Raw genomic sequence first — 24,779 nt, forward strand, 5'->3', positions numbered from 1 at the left:
ATGATGGTATGACAGGTTGAACCCTCTCTTGGCTCATGGTACATTAAAAGGAGCAAAGTGGGAACACCGTTGCCTTTTATTCTAGTTGCACTGGCTTCCATACTGTCACTTAAGAGTGTGTGTGCCTGTGTCTGTGTCTGTGTGTGTGGGGGGGGGGGAGTGGGAGAGAGAGAATGAGAATGTACTTTTCCCTGTAGGTCCCCTTCTCCCAATCCTCTCAAACAGTGGAATTTGCAGATAGGGAAGGGAGAGAAGGAACATTTCAAGATCTAAACCAGTGATAGGCAACATGGTTCCCTTCAGATGTTGTTGAACTATAGTTTCTTCCAACCCCACCCAACATAGCTAATGGTCAGGGAAGATGGGAGTTGTAGCCTAGCAGCATCAGAAAGCTAAGCATGGGGTCGGGCCATAGCTCAGTGGGTAGCATTTAGGATGCAGACCGTCTCAAGTTCAGTTCCTGGCATCCTCAGGTGTGGCTGGGAATGTCCGCTGCCTGAATGCCTAAAAAGCAACTGCCAGCTTTCAGTGTTCCTAATGAGGCACCTGAATTTTAAAGAAGAAAAGCACACCCATAAAATTGTATTTAATTGTGTGACTTGATTTTATAAGCAACTGCATTTGCCACGCTCATTATTCAAGCTACTGTATGGTCATTAACAGGGGCTAACAGGCTTGAATGAAATTGCCTTATGGGATGGCGAATTCTTTGCTTAGCTGAAGAGTGCTAAAATGGCATTATTGCCAGCCTCTTTCCAACAGACGTATGTGGATGGCTGACCTAGATATTTCTCTCTTCCTTCTCCCCCTCCCCACATACTCTGAATATGACAAAAAGGATTTGGCATCTTTTCTAGGGAAGCAACCACTGTTAAGTGCTCTGTGCAATCACATTTTAATCTCAAAATGCCACAAAATGGCCCAGATCAATGCAAGCTTCTTTCATGCTGGAGGGTAAACAACATTCTGATGGACTTGATTCATCCTCTTCCCCTTTTGCCTTTAGGTTAGTATTGCTCTGTTCAAACTCACAACATTTATGTCTCTTTCTGGATGACCTCTGTACTTAGTTTGTAATAACAAAAGTGTGAGGATATAAGGTTGCCTGGAAATAATTTATCCTGGCATGCATTCTACTATATTTTTCTCTCTATAAGACGCACTGCCCCCCCCCAAAAAAATTAAGGGGAAATGTGTGTGCGTCTTATGGAGCAAATGCAGGCTCCATGGCTTCGTGTTGCTTTCGCTGAAGCCTGGAGAGCGAGAGGGGTCGGTGCGCAGAGAGGGAGAGCTGCGCAGTGCCCCTTCAGTGAAGCGGGAGGAGAATAGGAGCCCCTTCCGTTTCTCCTCCCACTTTGCTTGTTCTTCTCTAAAACTAGGTGCGTCTTATGGTTGGGTGCGTCTTATAGAGCGAAAAATACGGTAATTGGAAGTGCTGTGGACTGAACCTGGGACCTTCTTCATGCAAAGCGTATACTCTGCTGTTGTGTTATGGTCCCTCCCTAGAGGGATAAGCGTTGTGTTAGTTCAAGAACAAAATGGCAGAATTTGGAAGATCTACACAGATGGAACACAACTTCTGGAAATAAGAAAGTTGAGCTTTCCCAGGGGCAACACTGGGGCTTTGGAAAAATGTAATGAAAGAGTGCACTTCAGAAAATGAATGGTTGTTGCCTAGAGACAATGGTTCTTGGCAATGGTTCTTTCCAGTGCCTTTTGGGTCAACACAGCAGTGGTTGGTGAGCACATACTGTGGTTGCTAGGCACTCACAAAACACCCCCAAAACCATCAGAATAGGTGTTTAGGGGTTGCTCAGGGCTGCTCAATCACTACCCTCTTAGAAGTGTCTGTGTGCCTGAGCATCATAGCATGAAAGCCAATTCTTGCTCCCTGTTTCCTTCAAGCATACTCATTATTAAATTGGCTTAACTTTGATTCAGGGTTTAGTTGCCAGTTCATAGGAACATAGGAAGCTGCCTTAGACCACACCAGACCATCACCCAGGGTTGTCCACACTTGATCAACTGTGGCTCTCTAGGGCTCCAGAGCAGGGTCTCTTCCAACCAATACTTCCAATGTAGGTAGCAAGAATGAATCTGTGTTTTCTCTGTATTCTGGCTATTTTTATCATTTCTGGGCATTTGGACAGATTAACTAATGGTTTCATTTTGGATGTACACTCTCCTATTGTTTAATGCTTTTGGACCCAGATCTTTTTATTCATTTTTTATTTTGGAATTGATGTGGCAAATGAAATGTCAGTGGCTCTGTGCACAGCAGTTGTTTATATCCCTCAGTATAGTGATCACCGTTCTTAGACTAGCATGCATCATCTGGCTCCCCACTCACTTTCCTTTAAGCTCATCCATTTCGTTTTGGAAAGAGAGACTTATTCATTGGATCTAGCAGACAGAAAACAACATATAACATCATTTGTCTCCTTGGATTCATTTAGAATCAAGAAGTAAACAAGACACTGTTGCATTTGCAATTGGTTTAGCAGTTGTCTCCGAGTGGAATATCGCTCTTTTCCTAATCTGCATCTATTCCAAGTCAGTTACTTAAATATTTGATTTGCAAAGGATTTGTGAAACAGAAGGGAAGCTTTTGTTTTATTCTTAGCTTGGAAAGGAATTTTAGTTGCAAATGATTCCCAGGCTAAGCACACACTTCCTTTTTTCTCTTCTGTGGGTTAGTGGCGACATAACGTTGGAGATCTTTTAACCATAGAAGTGTTGCTGTAACCATTAAGTCATGCATGCTTCCTGCTTCAAGCCTCTCCATCACATATTTCCCTTTGCAAACCTTAATCACAGTAAAGCATTACATTGATTACCATCAAGGGAAGATTCCCAGCTGGGTATAATTGCTGTTTACAACTCAGCACTTTGTTCTGGCATCGTCAATCTCATTTCCTTCTTCTCCTCTTTCCCTCCATACTTCTTCCCTTGTGTGTTGTGTCACCGAAGCTAGCCATGGTTAATGCTAATTGGACTTGAGGCTGGTTAGCAAACCCTGGTTAAGAGGGAAGGTGGTTAGTAGGAACCACAGCAACTTATGATTGTGCTTTCTTCTATTAGCCTGATTAAGCTAAGTGGCCTGGTTAACACATCAGTGGTAAGCCATGGTTTATGTTGCTTAACTGATTGGTTTGTATAGCCAACTAATTATGGTTTGTTTATGGTCTATGAACCAGAAGATGAAAACATTGTTTTAATTTGGCAAATGATTCTTTGCTTGAGTAAACAATGGTTTCTTGTTACCTATGACACCATTATCCTCATTTGTTTTGGTGCCGTATCCCCACATGCTTACCAGGCTACAGAGAAGAGAGGCAGGAAGAGTTAGAAAATGAAACCAACACTGAGCAAATAAATAAATAAATAGTGCTGTGGCTACTCACCTGTGAGACTGATTTCTGGCGTATCATTGTTTGTGAATTCAGCCATCATGTGTGCTCCATTTCTTAGCCTGGCCCCGATAGCCATTGTTAAGAGAATTCCAGTGTTATATCTGTATTGTCACTATGAAACTGAGAAGAGGTTTCCCAGGACTTGGGCAATACTTTGCCTTCCAGTATTTGCCAGGTGCAAAAAAAGTGTTTGTTCTATTTTATGAAAAGCAGCAGTGTATTTTAATAAAACAGTTAAACAAGCCACAGTAAGGAACCCATTGGGTGGGATGTCTCACTAAAGGATTCCTCGCCTCTTGAAAAATGCATGACTTTTGCTTTATTATTATTGTAATTTATATACTGCCCTTCATCTGAATATTCCAGGGCGGTGTACAACATTAAAAACATAATTTACATAACATAATAAAAAATCAGTAAAACAATCACAGAAAATTATAATAGTAATAATACAATCCTTCATATTTAAAGGGCATTGATTGTTTAATGGCCAAAGGCCTGGGTGAAGAGGAATGTGTTCCCCTAGTGCCTAAAGACATGTAATGATGTCGCCAGGTGAGCCTCTCTGGAGAGACCATTCCGCAGACGGAGAGCCACTACAGAGAAGGCCTGTTCTCATGTTGTGACCCTCTGGACCTCTCATTGGGGAGGCACACGAAGAAGGGCCTCAGATGACAAGCTCAGGGTTTGGGCCAGTCCGTATGGGGAGAGGCTGTCCTTAAGGTATTGAGGTCCTGAGCCATGTAAGGTATAGCAGATCCCACTGCTAACACCAAAATGTTGCAGATCCCCCTGCTCTGGTTACAAAATGTGGCAGATCCCACCTACGTATACATTATATAACCACCCTGGGTTATCTTTGGGTTTTTATGTGGAGGTAAACTTTTTAAATTGATACTTTATTGAAAAAAATTAAATTATAAAACAATAAAGTGATACAAAAAGAAAAAAAAATGTGTAAAGAAAAAAAAAACTGTGTAAAGGTGAAAAACATGAATATTAACAAAAATACCCTAACCCATACATTCTTTTTATAAATTTGATATTATTATACTAATACTGATGTAAATATTAATATCGTACTACATTTTGCATAAATTCATTCCAAAATTGTCATATTTATCCAAGCAGTTGCAAGTGTTATCATATTATCAATCCACTGATTAAAGGAGATAATGTCTTTATTCTTCCAGTTCATCAATATCGGTCTCTTGGCTACCATTAGAGTGCATAAAATCCATTTTTGTTGTCCTGTTGTTAACTTCCATATAGTAGAAGAAGCAGCTTATACTCTTCTCTTGTCCCTCACTGGAAACTTCCTAAATCAGTGGTGTCAAATGTGAGATGTGGTTTTAATAAAAGTCCCATCCCACAAAGTTTGCTGAGCACTGAGTATGCATATTCTGTAACAGCAACTCCAAATTCATGTGTAGGGAGGAAGCTGGCCAGCTCCCACTGCTAACTCTAATTACATTCTTAAATGAAATGGCTTGCAAGAGGAAATTCACTTGGTAGAGTTCCCACAATTTCATCACATGCAGGCAGACCTAATGCTGTTGAGGTGAAGTCACATTACCCAGATGTATTAGAACATACAAATGTTATTTAATATTTCACTTGGGAGGCAAAGATGTCCACTAAGAGTTTTTGTGTATCCCCCTTTTTAAGGATTTCTGTGTTATAAATGACTTTTGACTTATCATCAGCTCTTGCTCATTTGATTTTGTGTGCATAAAACAGTAAGCGTTTTTATAGTGTGCGGAAGGTTTGATGCAACCCTTAAGCAAAGTTTCTAGTTAAAACTAACACCTGTTGACATGAAACAGTTTTCCTGCTGCTAAGTGTTGTTCCCTAACTCAAATAATGAAGGAAATTTCCTATATGCTTTTAATGATTAGCCAGACCTTTGTGTGTGTGAGCATAAAGTTTAGGGGAGCAGGGAAGAGAGAGTGTTCCCTATGTGCAGATAATTGTTATAGTGTCTATTAATAGTTATGCCAGGAAAAAGTGGCAGAATAAAGCACACACTGTTCATTTGCACAGCCAGGATGTTTTTTTACACACACATGTGCACAAAGATGGCAGTGAAGTATAATAGCAGGAAACGATAAAATTCTTCTTCCTTGCCTATTCCCCGCTCCCCATCTGTCCACATTGATTTCACTTTTTTATGCATGCAGGGCTTTTACTATCAAAGGGGAGGTTTTTGCTGCATAGGATGTTCTCATACTCTTTATTTATTTACTTCATATAATTTATACACTGCTTGATTGTAAAAACAAACCTCAAAGCAGTGTACAAGAGGAATAAAAAATAAAATTGTCAGTTAAAACAGTTCAAAACAACGATTCAAAACTTTAAAAAAAAATTAAAATGGGTGATACACTTAAAAAAAGATTAAGATACCAGTCAACATTCTGCATATCTGTGTAGGCTTGTCTAGCAGAAAATGTTTTTAACAGGGTCCGAAAAGAGTACAACAAAGGTGTTTGCCTGATGTCAACAGGTAGCAAGTTCAAAACTTTCTGCCACACTAAAAATATCAATTTCTTATGAATGCAGAATGGGCATTATATGGCATTAGTAACAGTGCCAGTTGTGCAGATCGAAGCGGTCAGGTTTATCTCAGATAAACCCCCAGACTACAGATAGTAGTAATTATCTATCTATCTATCTATCTATCTATCTATCTATCTATCTATCTATCTATGGATGACTTTCCTGTTACACAATCCTGATGGAGCCCCATTCAAATAAAATAACTCCGATAGAGTGTCATTGTCCTGAGACCCACCAGGCGACTAAGCTTAGCTTCATCCAGGTCAGCTTGATTCCCTCTGTGCCAGCAGCAGATTGAGCCAATTCTAGCCAGTTGGTGTTGCAAATACACTAGAGTTGTTTGTCTTGATTTAGGGACTGCTAAACATTTTCTTTCAATGAGTGGCTTGATACTGGGGCACCCTTCGCTTTTGATTGGCTCCTGCAGAACACGGTCCATCAGTTAAGTTGGAGCTGTCAGAGTTGGCTGTCAGAGTATTCACTATTTTGCACCTCAGAAATACCAGTGGCTATAACCCCGATTTTGGCTGAAAACATGTGTGATGCAGGAGATCTGTATGTTCTTCTTGTGTGCCCTATGCCTAAGAGACATCTTGTTCTTTTGCTCTGTAAGGCCTTACCTGCCCTAAACATTTATAGCTGTATCATACTGCTTTAAACAGCCATGGCCTCCTGCAAAAATCCTGGGAACTCTAGTTAGTTAACAGTGCTGAGAGTTGTTAAAACATCCCCCTTTCTGCTCAGAGAGCTACAATTCCCAGAGTGTCCTGCCTCACAGGGAATTCTGAGATTTTTAGCTGGCAACAGCTGTCACATGGAAGATGGGACAGGCTTGTTTTATGCTGCTGCAGTGGGTAGTAACTAAACCACTGGATTCAAATTATAAGAGAGGAGATTCCAACTAAATATTAGGAAGAACTTTCAGAGGGTAAGAGCTGTTTGACGGTGGAAGGTGTCATTGGAGGTTGGTTGGCTAGCAGAGATCTGTATTTCATGGGCTTGGACTAGATGGCCACGGGGAGGCTTCCAACTCTACAATTCTGTGATTGTAGTTAGGTTAAAATCAGAGGTTTTCAACCTTTTTGAGTCCACAGCTCCCTTAACCAACTACATTCCTTCTGTGGCACCCCTGTGGAGCTCAGGAACCCAGTTATATCACCTCTTGCCTGCAGAGGTGGCAACCCCTCACCCTTTTTCGAACACCCTCCATTGTGGAGTGTTCCCTCAGCTTCCTCTCCTCTCCCCTCACCTTAGGAGTCCTATGAGCTGCCTCCCCTGCCTCAAAGAGAGGTGCCTCCTCACGTCGCCCCACAGGGGCCAGGGAAGCATCAATTGGCCAGCTCCAGAGGCACCATTCACCAGGGCTGATGCAACAGAGAGGCAGAGATGCAAGAGGGCATCCAAGGAGGGAACGAAAGAGGGACAGAGGCTAGTGATTCCCACAGCATCCCAGGGTACCATGGCACACTGGTTGAAAACCACTGGTTTAAATAATAAAAATTAAAAGAACATAAATGTTTTGAGGAAAAGTTGGTCTTTCCTTTCAAATGTACCCATGTTTACCAATTTGGTGAACTTCCCATTATTTTCTAAATACTCTTGGTAGAATCATATTCTTGGATTTCGCTTGTCCCCTTTATGAATGGCTACTGCCTTATGAAAGATTTCTTTCAACTCTGCTATTTTTGTTTGGTATTTGGGAGTTTTTAGAGGGAAGGGGCTGAAATAAATCTGATAGTGCAGAGTCTTTTGCAGTTCCCTGTCGGATACATTAATGGTGCTTATCTCCCCCAACCAGTTTATTTTTTTTAAAAAAAGAAGGCACATAATGTTTTCAGTGTGGCTTGGTGCATAAAACCTCACTGATAAGCAAACAGTGGTTAGCCTTGTTGTCTAGCTTTGGCTTATTGTCTGTTTGTTTTTATTTTGAGCTGATTAATTTGTTCGGGGGAGAAGGAGGGCGGTGGGAAAGGGGAACAGTAGAGACAAAGGCAGCAATCAAGAAGCAAGCCAGGGTTGGGAGGAAGAATGCGGGAGATTGTAACTGGAGGTTTACTTTGGGAGTTGGGGTTGAAAGTTACATGTGGGGGGGGGAGGGGGGAGGAATGAAAATGGTTAAGGGAATCCACATTCTGCTGTGAGATGGCCAGAAGTCATTGGACGCATTCGTGTCTGGAGCTGACCATACATGAATGGAATAACACCTTGGATAGTCATGTATATCTGAGATCTGCAGGTATAGGGCAGTATACAAATTTAATAAATAATAAATAATTTAATAAATGTATTGAATTAATTATTCAACAACAACAAGCTGCGTTATACATGGGCTCAGTACAGTCCACACTGGCTGGTAGCAGTTCTCTAGCCATCCCAACTTGGGAGATGCTGAGGATCTTTTGCTTGTGAAGCATGTATAGTATGCTTCCACTGTGTGAAGTCTTAAAGTAACTCAAGATTCTCTTCTGAAGTGACATGGGCGTGGGCCGGACTCAGTGGAGACCCAGTTGTCTCCTGAGTAGGGCTGGACGATATCTGGTTTTTGGCATTGTGATGTATCACCAGCCAAATATCACAATACTATGCTTATATAGTATAGGGACGCGGGTGGCGCTGTGGGTTAAACCACAGAGCCTAGGACTTGCTGATCAGAAGGTCGGCGGTTTGAATCCCCGTAACAGGGTGAGCTCCCGTTGCTCAGTCCCAGCTCCTGCCAACCTAGCAGTTCGAAAGCACGTCAAAGTGCAAGTAGTTAAATAGGCGGGAAGGTAAACGGCGTTTCCCTGCGCAGCTCTGAAGCAGCTTAGTCCTGCTGGCCACATGACCCAGAAGCTGTATGCCGGCTCCCTCGGCCAATAAAGCGAGATGAGCTTTATACTGATATATCACAATGTCTGAAATAAGGATGGAGCTATGTAGAGGCATTGGCTGGCTTCATGGTTTCCCCCACATTGTGATTTTTGCATAGCACATGCACCCACCCACTCACCCACCCCATGATTTGCGATATATTGTCAGGTCAAAAGTTATTAAACCCATATCACAATATGGATTTCAAACCGTTTTGGATGATATATTGGTATATTGCCCAGCCCTATTCCTGAGTTCAGGATACAAGGTAGAAGAGTGCAAAGAGCAGAGGCATGACCACCATGGATCAGGGCCATCCACAACAGTTGGTTCTGGGAACTACTGACAATATTTGCTGGATCCATTTAGACGGGGCTTTTTTTCAGCTGGAACTCGCAAGAACTCACCTCTCAGGTGGGTGCCATTGCCATTCTGAGAGAACGAGGGAGAGGTGTTCATAGTGAGTTCTGGCACCTCTTTTTCTAGAAAAATAGCACTGCATTTAGAGGTTCTGAATGCCAATTTGCTATCATTTGGCTGCTTTTTTACATGTGAAATACTTGGTGGGCCTTGGTGGCTGCTGTTTCCAGTACTGTAGTGTTTGATTTGCATAATACCCTGAGCTGTTTTGCAAATAGTGTATTATTTATCACGAACAGCTGCCAGCTTACAGATGAGAATTAATAAGTGGTGCCAGTCTTGGCTTAGTGCAGCCTTGAACTGTCAAAGTGCTGAAAGGGAATTGCAGAAAATGGGGTGACAGTGTTGCTTTCATGTGCCATGTTCCTAATCCTGAAGCAGACTTCCTTTTCCATTTGTATCAAAACCACTTCTGCTTTCTTAAGCCTGCTGTGATGCATTGGTGGGCATTTGGAGCGAGTGAACCCTAGCTGCTTTCACAAGTGATTGCAGAGAATGTGTCTTTTGTTTTTGCTTTAGTTTTGGACTTGAAATTTGGGAAGGAACCATTTTGATTGCAATGAGTTTCCAGGAACGTGATACTTGCAATTTGGCCCAATTCATTTCAAGTTTTGTGGCTATCTTCAGGGGTAACTCTTTTAATATAGTCGAAGCAGAACTGAGGAATCCTTTGGCATTCCAGAAGTTGTTGGACAACAATTCCCATCATCCCTCAGCATTGGTCTTGATGACTGGTCCAGATGCGAGCTGAAGTCCAGCAACATCTGGAGGGTCCCACTTCTGATTCAAAGTATGTCTGGAGCCCCTTTCAGATCCTTCTCCAAACAGTGTGGTGGTGGGAGCAGGACTGCACCTACTACAGTGGTACCTCGGGTTACATATGCTTCAGGTTACACACTCTGCTAACCCAGAAATAGTGCTTCAGGTTAAGAACTTTGCTTCAGGATGAGAACAGAAATTGCGCGGCCACGCGGCGGCAGCAGGAGGCCCCATTAGCTAAAGTGGTGCTTCAGGTTAAGAACAATTTCAGGTTAAGAACGGACATCCAAACGAATTAAGTACTTAACCTGAGGTACCACTGTACTTGTCAAATTGTCACAAACACTGTCTGCTCCACTGACCCTGCTCTCAACTTTTGCATGTCAAACCAGATGTCTGAAAAGCAACCCCCCATTTCTGATCTGTGGCACTGTACACAGTGTGTGGCAATATTATGTTCAAGGCCGTGTTTTATGCATTGCATGTGGTGAAGGTCTGGAAGGCACTTAAAACAGCCTCCTATACTTTCTCAAAGTAATGTTGCTGCAAGCCTTGAAATGTGTGGGAGAGGTCAGCAAAATAATTTGCAGCGCACCTTTTGGGGTTTCTTCTCTCTCCCCACCCCAACAGCATGTCAAATATACCAGAACATCCAATTAAAATGAAATGAAAAATAGATTAAGTTAAAAAAATTAAACTCCACTTTATAGTGATGCGACTCCAGACACAAATGACAATATACAGTGATACCTCATGTTAAGAACTTAATTCGTTCCAGAGGTCCATTCTTAACCTGAAATTGTTCTTAACCTAAAGCACCACTTTAGCTAATGGGGCCTCCCGCTGCCGCTGCACGATTTCTGTTCTCATCCTGAGGTAAAGTTCTTAACCCGAGGTACTATTTCTGGGTTAGCGGAGTCTGTAACCTGAAGCATCTGTAATCTGAAGCGTCTGTAACCCGAGGTACCACTGTATTTTTCAAGATTTTGGTTATATCACAGAAGGATTTTCAAACCTGAATGTGTGAAGGGGATTTTCCTGTACTGTCCGCACCTCTCCCATCTCTGCACCCCTTGCAGTGTGCAGGGGACGGTCTGGTTCCTTTCCAAGGCAATTCATAATCAAGGGTTCACAAATGCCCTTTTCAGCTTGCCACCGGCGAGGGAATCTTTTGCTGTTAAGCATTTGTTTCTGGATTGTTGTTGTTGACGAACTTATAAAATGTTTCAAGCTGCTTTGAGCGTTAGTACTAAAAGAATGAAAAAACACACCCATGAGCATGCATTCGTTTTTGCCAACGCTTGTATTTTTAATTTTATTTCTTCAGTTGATCACGTTGTTCCTGAGCCAGGCACCAGTTTGCTCTCTGCATTTGACCAGTGGCGAGAGTGGGCAGACAGCAAGTCCTGCTGCGATTACTCTTTGCATGTGGACATCACAGAGTGGCATAAAGGAGTTCAGGAGGAGATGGAAGCCTTGGTGAAGGATCATGGTAAGCCTGAGGAGTCTTTATTTAGTGCTTGCTCAGTTCTTTAGTTTCTGAGGCAAACACAAAGGCACGAAAACATCTGCATCCTAGCTGCAACTTTGACTTCTGCTTTCCACTCAGAAGTCATAGCTGGTCTTGCTGTACATAGAGAGGATTTATTTAAATAATGTATCTGTCATTTCCCCATGCTCAGTGTGGCTTATGTAAATATCCCAAGCATAAGGCGCATCAATGAGAGCAATAGCAACAGCCTGTCAACATACTACACAATTAATTTTGTTAAAAACTCCAATCGAGTCAGCAGCCAAATGACATCCAGAGTGAATCAGGAAGCTGACTTATGCCAAAGCAGACCTGTGGCACACCTAGCTCAGTATGGTCAACAGGGACTGGCAGTGGCTCTCCAGGGTGGAAGGCAGGAGCTTTTCCCAGCCTTGACCCTTGGTGCTTGTACATGCAGAGCATGTGCTCTATCACTGCAGTGGCCCTTCCATTTTGAATGGGCTTTCCATTCTGTCCAGAAGGGAATTGTAGCTCCTGGCCTCGCCACAAAGTCACCATTCTCATACCCTATGTTATAACTGCTCTCGTGGTGCGCGTGGGATCGTGTTCCTTCAATCATAAGTAATGAGAACGTGCAACTAGGCAAATCTGATCTGCATTTGATTGTTTGTTTGTTTAAAGACTTTCCCCGTGGCTCTTCAAGCAATAGGGTTTCCACAGTGGCTTACAGATAAATTAAAAAGGAAAGGAAAGACAGCCCCTCCAAATGGATTTTCCACCAAAAAACACAACACAGAAAAAAGGAAGGAGGGAGGAGCCAAAAAAAGCCAACTTTTGGCACCAGGTCTTAAAGCCAGGGTTACATAACTGGCTTGTCATGTGGTGTTTGGGTTTGAGAAGTTTTTTCCCTTTCTCTGTCGGACTGTATGGTACATTGGAGCTTCACACAGGTATGACCCAGTGTGGCTGTCCATATGTTTACAACTAAATGGAATTCTGATGGATTTTAAATTTCCTTTTCTCTCTTGCTTCTGATAGGAGTGAATTCTTTCTTGGTGTATATGGCTTTCAAGGATCACTTCCAACTCTCAGATTCTCAGGTATGGTACCTTCTTGGTTTGCATTATAGCTGATCCAAAATATTTGGCCCAGATTTTTTGGACATTCCTTGGGTGCAGGGCAAAAATACCCTTACAGTTTTTCCAAGGAAATATGGATTTGAGGTAGGGTGGGGGCTAAGACCTTTTGGTGGGAGGTTCTTACCTTAATACAAGGTGGCTGAGGGTGTCCCCCCCCCTCTGTTTTCAAAAACAGGAGTGGGGAACTTGTGACTCTCCAGATGTTGGGAGTTCAACTCCCATCGGCCCCAGCTAGCACGCCAATGGGTGACAGTGACTATGGAAGCTGTAAACTGGAAACATACATACATTTAAATCTCTTCTAGATTTTCAAACTCTGTACACCAGCAGGGGTGGCCTCTTGGCTTCAGGCCCTGCCTGTAGGTTTCCCAGAGGCATATTATTTGGTCACTATGTGAAGCTCATTATGCTCTTAGTTTACTTTGTGGAGAGCAGCTGTCCCAGCCCAGCCAATATGGTTGGAGGCCAAGGTTCAAATCCTTGCTCATCTGTTGCTCTTTCTGGGCAGCCTTGGGGTGGCTTAACCCACCCTGAAGTGTTGTCAGATGAGGATAAACTGACATAATCCTCATCTATGATCTCCTGGGCTGGAGGGAGATGTAGATAGCTGCTCAGTTGTTATGGCTGTGCGGAATCGTTTTGTGTTAACTTCTCAGAATTCCATGGATGGGTTGAGCTGGCTGGAAAACTCATTCCCTGAGTCCTGGAATGGGAGGGTGAGTTTTAGAGAAGTTGGAAACGTAATTTAGGAAAGCCAGACCCTTTCTCTCTTGTCTCCCTAGATATACGAGGTCCTGAGTGTGATCCGTGACATTGGGGCCATAGCCCAAGTTCATGCTGAAAATGGAGACATCATTGCTGAGGTAAGCAGAGTTTCCCGATCATGAGAAGTAATGAACTCTCTCCAGGCGTTCTGAAAGTGAGTTTGCTCAGCAATAGTGATGGCTTTTCCCCATTGGGACTGGGGCCAGAGATGACGACGAGTGGAGCCAACTTAATTCTAGTTTTGCCCCCATCCTCCTCCCCACTGAATTCTATAAGGGCAAGCCTGAGACTAAGGAGGAGGAAAATGGAAGAGACTGGTACCCCCTAGACTGGTTGTTAGTAAGATGGGGATGGGGCTGTATCCCATTTTCTCAAATGGACCAGGTTCCACTGTCAGTGGGCAAGATGGAAGGTCAGGGGAGAGACCCTGGAGACAAGTGAATTAGCTTCAGCACTTTGGAAGAAGTCCTTGACACATGCTAGTAAAAGACATTTAATCTTTTCTCCTTTCCATTTTGCTTTAGGAACAGCAGAGGATCCTGGAACTAGGCATCACCGGCCCCGAGGGGCATGTTTTGAGCAGGCCTGAAGAGGTGATGGATAGTTTTGGCTTACTCTTTTGCCTCAATTGCCTTTCATGATGCCAGTAGCAATAACACAGAATACTGCATCCCACATTGAGGAGTTTGCATTCTACACATGGTAGCCACGTGTACAACAGTGGTGGTCAGATGGCACAGAGGCCCCAATGGGGTAGGGGTTAGTTCACAGAATCATAGAGTTGGAAGGGACCCTGAGGATCATCTAGTCCAACCCCCACAATACAGGAATATGCAGCTGTCCTTTACGGGGATTGAACCTGCAACCATGGCGTTATCAGCACCACTCTCTAACCAACTGAGCTATCCATCTCTTCAACTGAAAGGCAGTTGTTGTAGACCTTGTTAGCCTGGATGAAGGGACAGAGAGATGTGCGTGTGTCTGTTTAGAAACTAGTCCACTGTACAGAGGAAACATTTTTGTTTGTAGCTCCACCTGCTTTTGCCTGTCGCCCTGCCCACTTCTGGCACGAGGCACCCAGAAGGGAATGCAGCCTTCAGGCAAAACACGGTTCCCAAGCCTGTTGTAGGAGGTGGTTAGCTAGGCATCTGGGTCAGCGAGCCTGCCAAAAGGTATATTGGTGTCACAAAAGCAAGTTGCTGGCGAAGGAAAATCAAGCATACAGATCTCATCAGGAAATGGAGGATCTGATGTGGGGGGGGGGGTGCAGAGGGGCACCAGAGAATTTTGGCTCAGATTTCCAGTCTGGACCCATTGTGAGTGGGGGGAGGTGGAGGTGAAGAAACCTCTAAAGGAGAAGGCAGCAACACTGTCAGTGATGGGCAGAAGGGAAGCCACGTTTCTGCAAGGGTAGGGAGCTGAAAGCTGCAGGAGTGTTGCTGATTACTTCCGTGGAGCAGTGGAACACGAGATGGGAAGGATGGGGAGGCAGCATGCAGTGGTGAGGTAAGGGAAGAATAATCAGGTCCACTCCCCCCCCCCCCGAATGATTGCAGGATTCCCCTTACTTTCCTACATGCTTTCCAAATCCACTTCATGGGACAGGTGGAGTTTTATATCTGCAGCACAGGAAATGAGGAACTGGGAATGTGCTGTTGAACAAAATGGTCCAGGCACAGGGAATGTTCTTCAGCTTAAAAGCCACATTCCCATCTGGGCAATCTTCTTTTTTGGGGTGTGGGTGGGGAGGGGGGCACATGCTAGTACTGGGTGGGATCAGGGGTCAAAATGTGTGGAAAGTGAAAGCAAATTTTACCTTTGTACAGTAGGCTAGTTTCTACTCACACCTTCTCACACCCCCTGCCATCCTCCATCCAGGCAAGTGAGAGGCGTGATCAAGGCTCATGGACCCATTCCATGCAGGTGAAAAGCATCCAAGGCGAGGATATGAAGTAGGACAGTTGAGGGGTGTTGCCTGGGGACAGGCCTGGAGGCTCCTCGGGTTCTTCACCCCTGGTGAAATGCTCAATGCATTTGCAAAGCTTTGTCCACATCAGATGCTATCTGTCTGTCTACCTATCTAATTTCTAAACTGCACTTTAATATAAAATATCTTAGAGCAGTATACAACTTGAAAAACACAGTAAAAACAATAATAATTGGCATCCGCCGGTCTTGAGGGACGATGGAGTGCACCTCTGGGAATGAAGTCAGACCACTGGAGAATCACTGTGCCTGCTGTAGCTGCAGAGACTGGCAACTTGTATTGCTGCCTGAAGTGGTCTCTCTGGGATGCAAGCCTGGGCAGAGTTAGAACTTCTCCCTGCAAACAAACAAACAAACAAACAAACAAACAAACAAACAAACAAACATGCATGCATGCATGTGTGCGTGCATAAAAGGTAAAGGGACCCCTGACCATTAGGTCCAGTCGTGGCTGACTCTGGGGTAGCAGCGCTCATCTCGCTTTATTGGCCAAGGGAGCTTCCGGGTCATGTGGCCAGCATGACTAAGCCGCTTCTGGCGAACCAGAGCAACGCATGGAAACGCAGTTTACCTTCCTGCCGGAGCGGTACCCATTTATCTACTTGCACTTTGACATGCTTTTGAACTGCTAGGTTGGCAGGAGCAGGGACCAAGCAACAGGAACTCACCCCGTCACGGGGATTCAAACCGCTGACCTTCTGATCGGCAAGCCCTAGGCTCTGTAGTTTAACCCACAGCGCCACCCGCGTCCCCTGCATGCATATGGGTAAAAGCTGGTTGGCCAAAGAACTCAGGTTTGAAATTCCTGCCTGAATGAGACAGTTTTTAGAAGAAGTCTGAAAACGAGCCGGGCTGATTCCTGCCAAACCTCTGTTGGCAAAGAGGTCCACACCAAAGGCTCCGCATCTGGTAAAAAGCCCATCCAAACCTCAGGGGCACATGGGACCACTGAAAGTGCCCCATCAGAAGACTTCACTGGTTGAGGTGGAGCATAAGGAATTGGACAGTCCTAAAGGTACTTTGGGCCCAGGCTGAATTAACACCATGGCCAGCGGTCAGGGTTGGTGGAAGTTGTCGTTTAGCAACCACCTGTGGACTGCAGTTTCCCCATTCCAGCTTCATAGCTTTGCTTGGAAAGAGAGGGAGGAAAAGGACAGCAGAATAGTCAGCAAGGAACACAGAAGTGCAAAGTGGGTTAAGATGTTTGGCAGTGATCTGTGTGACTATATTCACCCAGGCGGAAAGCACAACTTGCATTGCCCAGGGATTTGAAAGGTGACATTTTGCAGTCGTGGCCTCCCCACCCACACGGAAAAGGCCACAGTGAGGTTTTAATGTGGCTTTTAGTAATGGTTTGTTTGCCTCCAGCAGTGAGTCAGAAATACTTGCAGCTGCCTGAGAGGCTTTCTAAAATTTTGGAGGGGCGGAGGTAAAGGCAAACGAAGGTGGGCTTTGTAAAATTATGCATGGTTAGGAGAAGGTGGATAGAGCACAGCCCCCCCCCCCCCCCCCGGCTGCATAATATTAGACCAAGATCATCCGGCAAAGCTGAATAGTAGGAGATTTGGACAAGCAGAAGGAAGTCATTATTCACAGCACATCATTAAACTATGGAATTTGCTTCTAGGAGTTGTGGCAATAGCCATTGACCAGAGGCGTAGCGTGGGGGAGGCCAGAGAGAACCTGCGAGACTCCCAACTCTCCTCAGCCGCAGCCAGCATGGATTATGGGCGTTGTAGCCCAACATGCATTGAGACAACAGTCTTAACAACTACAATTCCCAGGGTTCTTTGGAAACACCACAACATTTAATCCAATTTGTTTGTAGTCTCCACATGCCACTTGTTTTGTGTCATTAGTTTCTTCTTTTTAGGGTTTCATTTTCCAAAGGGAAATAATAATGGAAGCCTTGGCAGGGGGGGGCTTATTACTAAGAAAGATCTGTGTGTCTCCCCCTCCCCTCCGTAGGTGGAGGCTGAAGCTGTGAACCGGGCTATAACCATTGCTAACCAAACCAACTGCCCCTTATATGTCAGCAAGGTGATGAGCAAAAGTGCAGCTGAAGTTATTGCCCAGGCCAGGAAAAAGGGTAAGTGCTGGATGGAAAATTCCTGTTGATTCTTCCACTCTTTTGTTTTCTTGGCAAGGCTGTATGGATACATTTGCATTCTCTGTCCAGTCTGGATTTTAACTTCCTAAGCATTTAGCCTTTTTCTGATGAGCTTGTTCTACAGGCCAAATAGCTGGTTTGGGACCGGGGCTTTCTAATCCAACTTTCCTCTTTTTGTTTTGTTCCACCACTTGCATAGTTGCCTTGGGAACGCAAGTTTGGGAAGTATGAAAAGCATGATCTCTTTAACCATGTCCTAGACCTTTGACCATAAGCTCTTTTGACAAGAGCCAGTGTGGATTAGTGGTTCGAGTGTTGGAGCAGGACCTGGGAGACCAGGGTTCAAATCCCCACACAACTATGAAGCTCTCTGTTTGGCTTAGAGCAAGTCATGCTCTCTCAGCCTACAGACTCCGCTAGCCCAGAAATAGTACCTTGGGTTAAGAACTTTGCTTCAGGATGAGAACAGAAATTGTGCAGCAGCGGCACAGCAGCAGCAGGAGGCCCCATTAGCTAAAGTGGTGCTTCAGGTTAAGAACAGTTTCAGGTTAAGAACGGACCTCCGGAACGAATTAAGTACTTAACCCGAGGTACCGCTGTAATTGCCTGATGTTTTTAGGCATACACTTTAAACAAGCGCAATGTGCAAATCAGCCTTGAGACTGGCCTTGGCTTCTGCTAGTTGTCCTGTTCATTGGGACTGCGTGGGCCAACGGAGGCATCTTGTTAGACATCAATAGAGCATTCTTTTAACTTCAGATTCTTTCTCTGCATTTTAGCCTTCAGGGAATTGCTGTTCAAATGGTGTCCGTAGCTCCCATTTCCCCTCTCCCCCCTCTCTTTTATTGCTAAAGCCTTATTAGTTTCTATTTAAAGCATTTGAGATGTGAGTTGTTTCTTTAAAGATACCCGCCTTTCTTTGTAAGCCTGAGAATGTTTATTCACATCTCAGCAGAGCTCGATTGCTAAAGCTCAAATGTAAGTCAGGTTACACTGCCAGAAGGACACCCCCTTACACCCCCCAGACAACAGCTTGCTTCAAAAACCAGTTGCATGGCGCTTGCACTCTGTGCATGCTTAAATGCATTCTTTTGTTACTCCAAATGCTCCCAATTCTAACCTGAATTCCACTATAAACAGGTTGGAAGACTAATCTCTGTTGCTGTGGGGTTTTTGTTTTTTTTAAAAAAAAAATATGGGTGGGGGAGAGGGAAATGCCTGTTCCCTTTTGAAAGACCTTTCATGCGGACTAGAAACCTGGGCAAACCTTCCTGAGTGCGAGCTACTAGCCCATCTCAATCCCTGCCTGGATATTCCTGCGCTTGCAAGTTCTATTTCAAGCAGCGGCGCTCGTGTTGAGTCGTCTCCAGATCGAGCGAGGATCCTGTTTGGCCCACCAGATTCCGATTCAGAGTCCTCCTCCTCCTCACCCATCCCTGGCTGCCAGGTCTTGCCAAAGGCTGCAGGGATTTTGGGCTCCCCACCCGCCTGCACCCTGGCAGGGTCCTTCCTCACCACCCCCTAGTTACGGCCTTGACCGAAAGAAGAAACAAATGCCTTTACTAGCCAGTGGGAAATGGTTAGAAAGGGATGTTCAAATGAGTAAAACAAATAACTAAACTAATAGCTTGCCTTTTGCACCCACGGAGCTCGAATCAGCATGCATCATGTCCTCCCCGTTCCCTGTTTTCCCCTCACAACAACCCTGTGGAGTTGGTCCAGATAGATATGAGAGGACGAGGCCTTTTAGGTATATTTAGAAACAGATTATTTTCAAACCACGTTAAACAGTGTTAACAAGAGCAGTGACCTGTACAAAGGAAGGCAGTGAAGAGAAGCAGAGAGAGGGAGAATGAAAGCTGTGAGGGAGATAAGAGCTGGGGGGACCTCACCTTTGACCTCCAGGTGTCGAAAGGTGCAGCTGTTGCTTTGAAGCAAGGAGCTTTTCTTTAGCTTAGATTCCCTGGGGTTACAGTTCTTGAAGCACGGGAGAGTTGTTCGCAGAGTGTTTTTAACAGTTCCCAGGTTTCTTTGGAGAAAACCTTGATGGTATAATACTGTGTTAAGCGTAAGGTGCCTCATGGGCAGCAGATTCAACATGGAGGAAAGAAAACCCATTTTTCTCATAGCATGATTACTTTATGAGAGGAGAAGAGCCTGTGGCCCTCCAGCTTGGGAAGATGGGAGTTGTAGTCCAGCAACACCTCTGGAAGGCCACAAGGGCCTCACTCTTGTTCTGTGGGACTCACTGCCACAGGATATGGTAATGTGAAAAAAGCCTGAAAATCTGCTGCCAGCCAGAGTAGACAATACCAGGCTAGATGGAGCAATGGTATGGCTCGTATGTTCCCAAACCTCCAGACATTTCTTCCTTAGAACATCTGCAGAAAATATGCATAGTATCGTATGTTCTGCAACGGTTACATCTATCCTGTTTCTGTCACCCTGCTCTGCAGGCACTGTGGTCTATGGTGAGCCCATAACAGCGAGTTTGGGCACTGATGGGTCACACTACTGGAGTAAAAACTGGGCCAAAGCAGCTGCTTTTGTCACCTCTCCACCACTGAGCCCTGACCCAACTACTCCAGACTTTCTCAATTCTCTGCTGTCTTGGTAAGTAGAGGGAAAGTTCCTGAGATGGGTGTATTTAAAAAGAGAAATTCTGTGCTATCTGAATTCTGTGACCTGTATAAATTAGGACTGAACCAAAACTTTGTGTTCTACTAAAACTCTCACCACAACCTTCCCCTTTTGACAATAATTCAAGGAAAGTAGAAACATTTGCCGGTTCTTTGTGAAGGCAGAAAGCATTGCTCTCATTAGGGTTTGTCTTTACAACATTATTATATAGCCAGATTTGGTTGGCTAACTTGCCACTGTGATGCTCTTACACAGGCTGCATGATTCCTGACAGTTCACACAAGAGGAAGAATAATACTGCTTCTAAAAAGTGAAGGAGGCACTGCTCAAGAGGAAGCAAAAAAGTGCAAAAACACACAAGATTTTGTTTTGTTTTGTTTTTATAAATATTTATTAAAGATTTTCTTAGAACAATAGAAAGAACAAACAAAATAACATATCATTTTTCCAATATCCACATTTTCTTCACTTCTTTGGACTTCCTCGCATCTCTCGTTCCTGCGTTCCAAATTTTCGAACTTTACCCAGCAATTTATCACCTTGTTTCAATTCTTATATTATAATTTTCTGATATTGTATCCCTAATTTTAGATAATTTAACCCAAACCTTAAAAGCTTAATTTTAACATAATATTTATCCAAAATTTATCTTTTCTTATATTTTCATTTATCTTCATATTCGTTTTAACTAACTTATTGGTGCCATATTGTTGATAATCTTACATCTTTCTTAACATTCATACAATTTACAATATTTTTGTAAATAGTCCTTGAATTTCTTCCAGTCCTCCTCCACAACTTCTTCTCCCAGGTCTCGGATTCTGCCAGTCATTTCTGCAAGCTCCATATAGTCTATCAGTTGCATCTGCCATTCTTCCAGTGTGGGCAAATCTTGGGTTTTCCAGTATTTAGCGACAAGTATCCTTGCTGCTGTTGTTGCATGCATAAAAAATGTTCGGTCCTTCTTTAACACCCTTTGGCCGACGATGCCCAAAAGAAAGGCCTCTGGTTTCTTAGGGAAGGTATACTTAAATACCTTTTTCAACTCATTATATATCGTTTCCCAGAAAGCCTTAACTCTAGGGCAGGTCCACCAGAGGTGAAAGAACGTTCCTCAAAAACACACAAGATTTTGATTGTCATTCAGACAGTTTTGCGATCCCTCCTCACCTCCCTTTTTGTTCAAAAAAGGTTTACCCACTAATATCTTGCAGAGCCCTACAAATTATTCAAAAGTTCCTATATTTTTGCATTATGTCTTCATGGGAGCCAGCATGATGTTGATGATTGTTGTAGGGGGACTCCCTGGTCCTGAATGGGGTAACTGTGCCCCTGAAGGACCAGGTGCGCAGCCTGGGAGTCATTTTGGACTCACATCTGTCCATGGAGGCACAGGTCAATTCTGTGTCCAGGGCAGCTGTCTACCAGCTCCATCTGGTACGCAGGCTGAGGTCCTACCTGCCAGCAGACTGTCTCGCCAGATTGGTGCATGCTCTGGTTATCTCCCGCTTGGACTACTGCAATGCGCTCTACATGGGGCTACCTTTGAAGGTGACCCGGAAACTGCAATTAATCCAGAATGCGGCAGCTAGACTGGTGACTGGGAATGGCCGCCGGTACCACATAACACCGGTCCTGAGAGATCTGCATTGGCTCCCAGTACGTTTCCGAGCACAATTCAAAGTGTTGGTGCTGATCTTTAAAGCCCTAAACAGCCCCGGTCCTGTATACCTGAAGGAGCGTCTCCACCCCCATCGTTCAGCCCGGACACTGAGGTCCAGCGCCGAGGGCCTTCTGGCGGTTCCCTCATTGCGAGAAGTGAGGTTTACAGGGAACCAGACAGAGGGCCTTCAGATGTGAAGGAAACACCCTCCCTTCAGATGTGAAGGAAATAAGCAGCTATCTTCTCTTTAAAAGACATCTGAAGGCAGCCCTGTTTAGGGAAGTTTTTAATATTTAATGCTGTATTGTTTTTTACACTCGATTGGGAGCTGCCCAGAGTGGCTGGGGAAACTCAGCCAGATGGGCGGGGTATAAATAAATTATTATTATTATTATTATTATTATTATTATTATTATTATTAGTCCAACAACATTTGGAATCCAAGGTTGGGGGAGGCTACTGTAGAGTGTTTTCCCTTCCAGGATTTAATTAAACTTCTGTTCAAACAGGTTATACAATTATCATCAGCTCCACCCCATTAGGCAACCTGTGGCCATTTTTCCCCTCTTTTAACCGTCCGCGTTCACACAGGGATTGCTCACTCATTACCTCTGGGTGGTTCCCCTCCCCCTTTCTCCTGGTTTTTGATGTCTTCCTTTTCTGGAGCATCCAGCGTTGGTAGAGAAAGCATGATGTGAAGGCAGATAAGACCATTGCAGTGTTAGCCTATGGGCAGGGCCTGCCTTTGATCTTCTTCTTTGCACAGTGTGGACTGGAAAGTACTTTAGAATTAATGAGTAGCATAAAAACATGAGAACAGTGTGTCTTGGCTGAAAACAGTGATCCAATTGCTGCTATGAAGGAAGCTGATAATGGTTAACAATTCCCCCCAGATATTTTTTTTTCATTCTGTACCAACTGCCCCCAATTTCCCATTGTAAAATTTTCTTTGTTTTGAGGGGATGTTGAGGATGAGTCCAAGACTTGCTGTGGCTCCTGTTTGCCCCCCTACACCAACCACACTAAACAGACTTTTCCAACCTGGTGACCTCCAGACGTTTTGGATTAGGTTCTTATAATACAGAATAAGGGAGGGCAAATTGAGGGAGGGGGTGATTTTGAATAGAGTATGGGCATTCATCCCCCACCCCCCGCTTTCTGGGCCTGTGAAAGGAGATTGGAAGGTAAGGATGAGAGGCAGCCGGCATTGGTGAAGCTCAGTGTTTCCAAGGGAGTGAGAAAAGGAGAGGTAATATTCAGGCCATAAGCCTGGCAAGTAAAAGTGTGTGTGTGTGTGTGTGTGCGTGTGTGTGTGTGTGTGTGTGTGTGTGTGCTTAAAGTAAAAGATCAGCTGTGAGGGGAGGTTAAAGATAAAAGTGCTTTAAGGATAATGTGACCAGTGTGGTGTAGTGGTTAAGAGCGGAGGACTTGTAATCTGGGGAACCGGGTTCGCGTCTCCGCTCCTCCACATGCAGCTGCTGGGTGACCTTGGGCCAGTCACACTTCTCTGAAGTCTCTCAGCCCCACTCATCTCACAGAGTGTTTGTTGTGGGGGAGGAAGGGAAAGGAGAATGTTGCCGCTTTGAGACTCCTTAGGTTAGTGATAATGTGGGATATCATATCCAAACTCCTCTTCTTCTTCTCTAGTTGCTGTTGGGCTGCAACTCCCATCATCCCTGACTAGGTTGACTAGGCTGGTCGAAGATGATGGGAGCTGCAGTCCAACCACATCTGGAGATTCAAGGCTGAAGATCTAGGGGGCACCCCCTGCCTTCCTTGGAGATGCCAGGAACTGAACTAGCGAGCTTCTACATGCAACACCCATGTTCTACCACTAAGACCTTCCACAGTGCTTACAGGGTTTTGCTTCATGTCCGTGGTGATAGTAGTGTTGATTCCACTGACTCCACATCCTTCCCTTCCCCCCTTCCAACACAGCTGGGTGCAGCTGATGGGATTTGGTATCTCAAACATCTGGAGGGCCTCAGTTTCAAGAAGCTTGGTTTAGTATGATGTCTGAAGTGGGCTGTTGTGGTCGTCCTTTTCATGGCTGGCAATTGAGTCAACATGAAAGCCAAATGAGAAGTGAGATTCAAATCTCCCCAGCTGTGTCCTGCCCTAAACTTGATATCTGTTCCCCTAGAGATCAGTGTTGTCCTTCACCAGAAGTATATTTCTGAGTGCAGACTCAAACAGAATTGGTGGTTTTTTCCAAACCTTAGTAACTTTCAAAAAATAAAAATAGTAACATAAATGGCTCTTCTCCCCAGAGAAAATATTCTCTCCTTCCCCCACTCCCCCAAACCTTCCCATGAACATAATTGGCATTCTTGTGGGAGGGAAAAAAGAATGAAAATAGCAGATTTAAGCATTTTCAAAGAGGACACAATGTTGCAGAAGGGCTGATGTAACTGTGCCATTTTTTTAGTTGAAAATGTCTAATTCCCCCTCCTTTTTTATAAAAAAGTTAAATATGTATTCTGCTAAAGCAGAATTGTAATAAATAAAACAAATGTTTAAAAAGCGGTCTCATTTGAGTAAGTTAGCAAGGTTGTGCCAGAAAACTCTCTTCCTTTGTTATTTCGGTGAATGCTAGCAAGCCATGGGTAAATAGAAAGGTTTCTTGGATATTAGGAGATGGGAAGGACACTAGAGGTCTTCTAGTCCAAATCACCTGATCGCTGCCAGAACTACAACACACGGTGCAACTGCCGCAGGGCTAGGCAGCATGGTACCCTTCAGAAGTTGTTGGACTTCAGCTTCCATCTCCCCTGGTCATACTGGCTGGAGCTGATGGGAATTAGAGTCCAACATCCTCTGGAGGTTCTCAGATTGTCTACTTCTGAACTACTCCATCCCTTAACGGCCATCCAGCCTCTCCCCAGCAGAGGAGAGACCATCACCTTCCAAGGCGACCATTAGGAAGTTACGTCTTTCGTCTAGCTGAAATGGGTACCATTGTTTTCCATTCAGCCCTGACCCC

General features: G+C 44.4%; 1 protein-coding gene across 4 annotated transcripts in view; it reads left to right on the top strand.

Annotated features, from left to right (window-relative positions):
- The window catches only part of DPYSL2 (dihydropyrimidinase like 2), an 87,056-nt gene that overhangs the window by 51,904 nt on the left and 10,373 nt on the right, over positions 1–24,779 (top strand). For all 4 annotated transcript variants that reach the window (XM_083713579.1, XM_083713580.1, XM_083713582.1 and 1 more), the window contains exons 4-9: positions 11,329–11,493; positions 12,532–12,593; positions 13,415–13,495; positions 13,922–13,990; positions 17,352–17,472; positions 19,950–20,106. In XM_083713579.1, the coding sequence (XP_083569705.1) occupies positions 11,329–11,493; positions 12,532–12,593; positions 13,415–13,495; positions 13,922–13,990; positions 17,352–17,472; positions 19,950–20,106 (655 nt within the window). The remainder of the gene's footprint in view (positions 1–11,328; positions 11,494–12,531; positions 12,594–13,414; positions 13,496–13,921; positions 13,991–17,351; positions 17,473–19,949; positions 20,107–24,779) is intronic.

This window comes from Podarcis gaigeae, assembly GCF_964106915.1.
Source record: "Podarcis gaigeae genome assembly, chromosome: 15".
Taxonomy (NCBI): Eukaryota; Metazoa; Chordata; class Lepidosauria; order Squamata; family Lacertidae; genus Podarcis; species Podarcis gaigeae.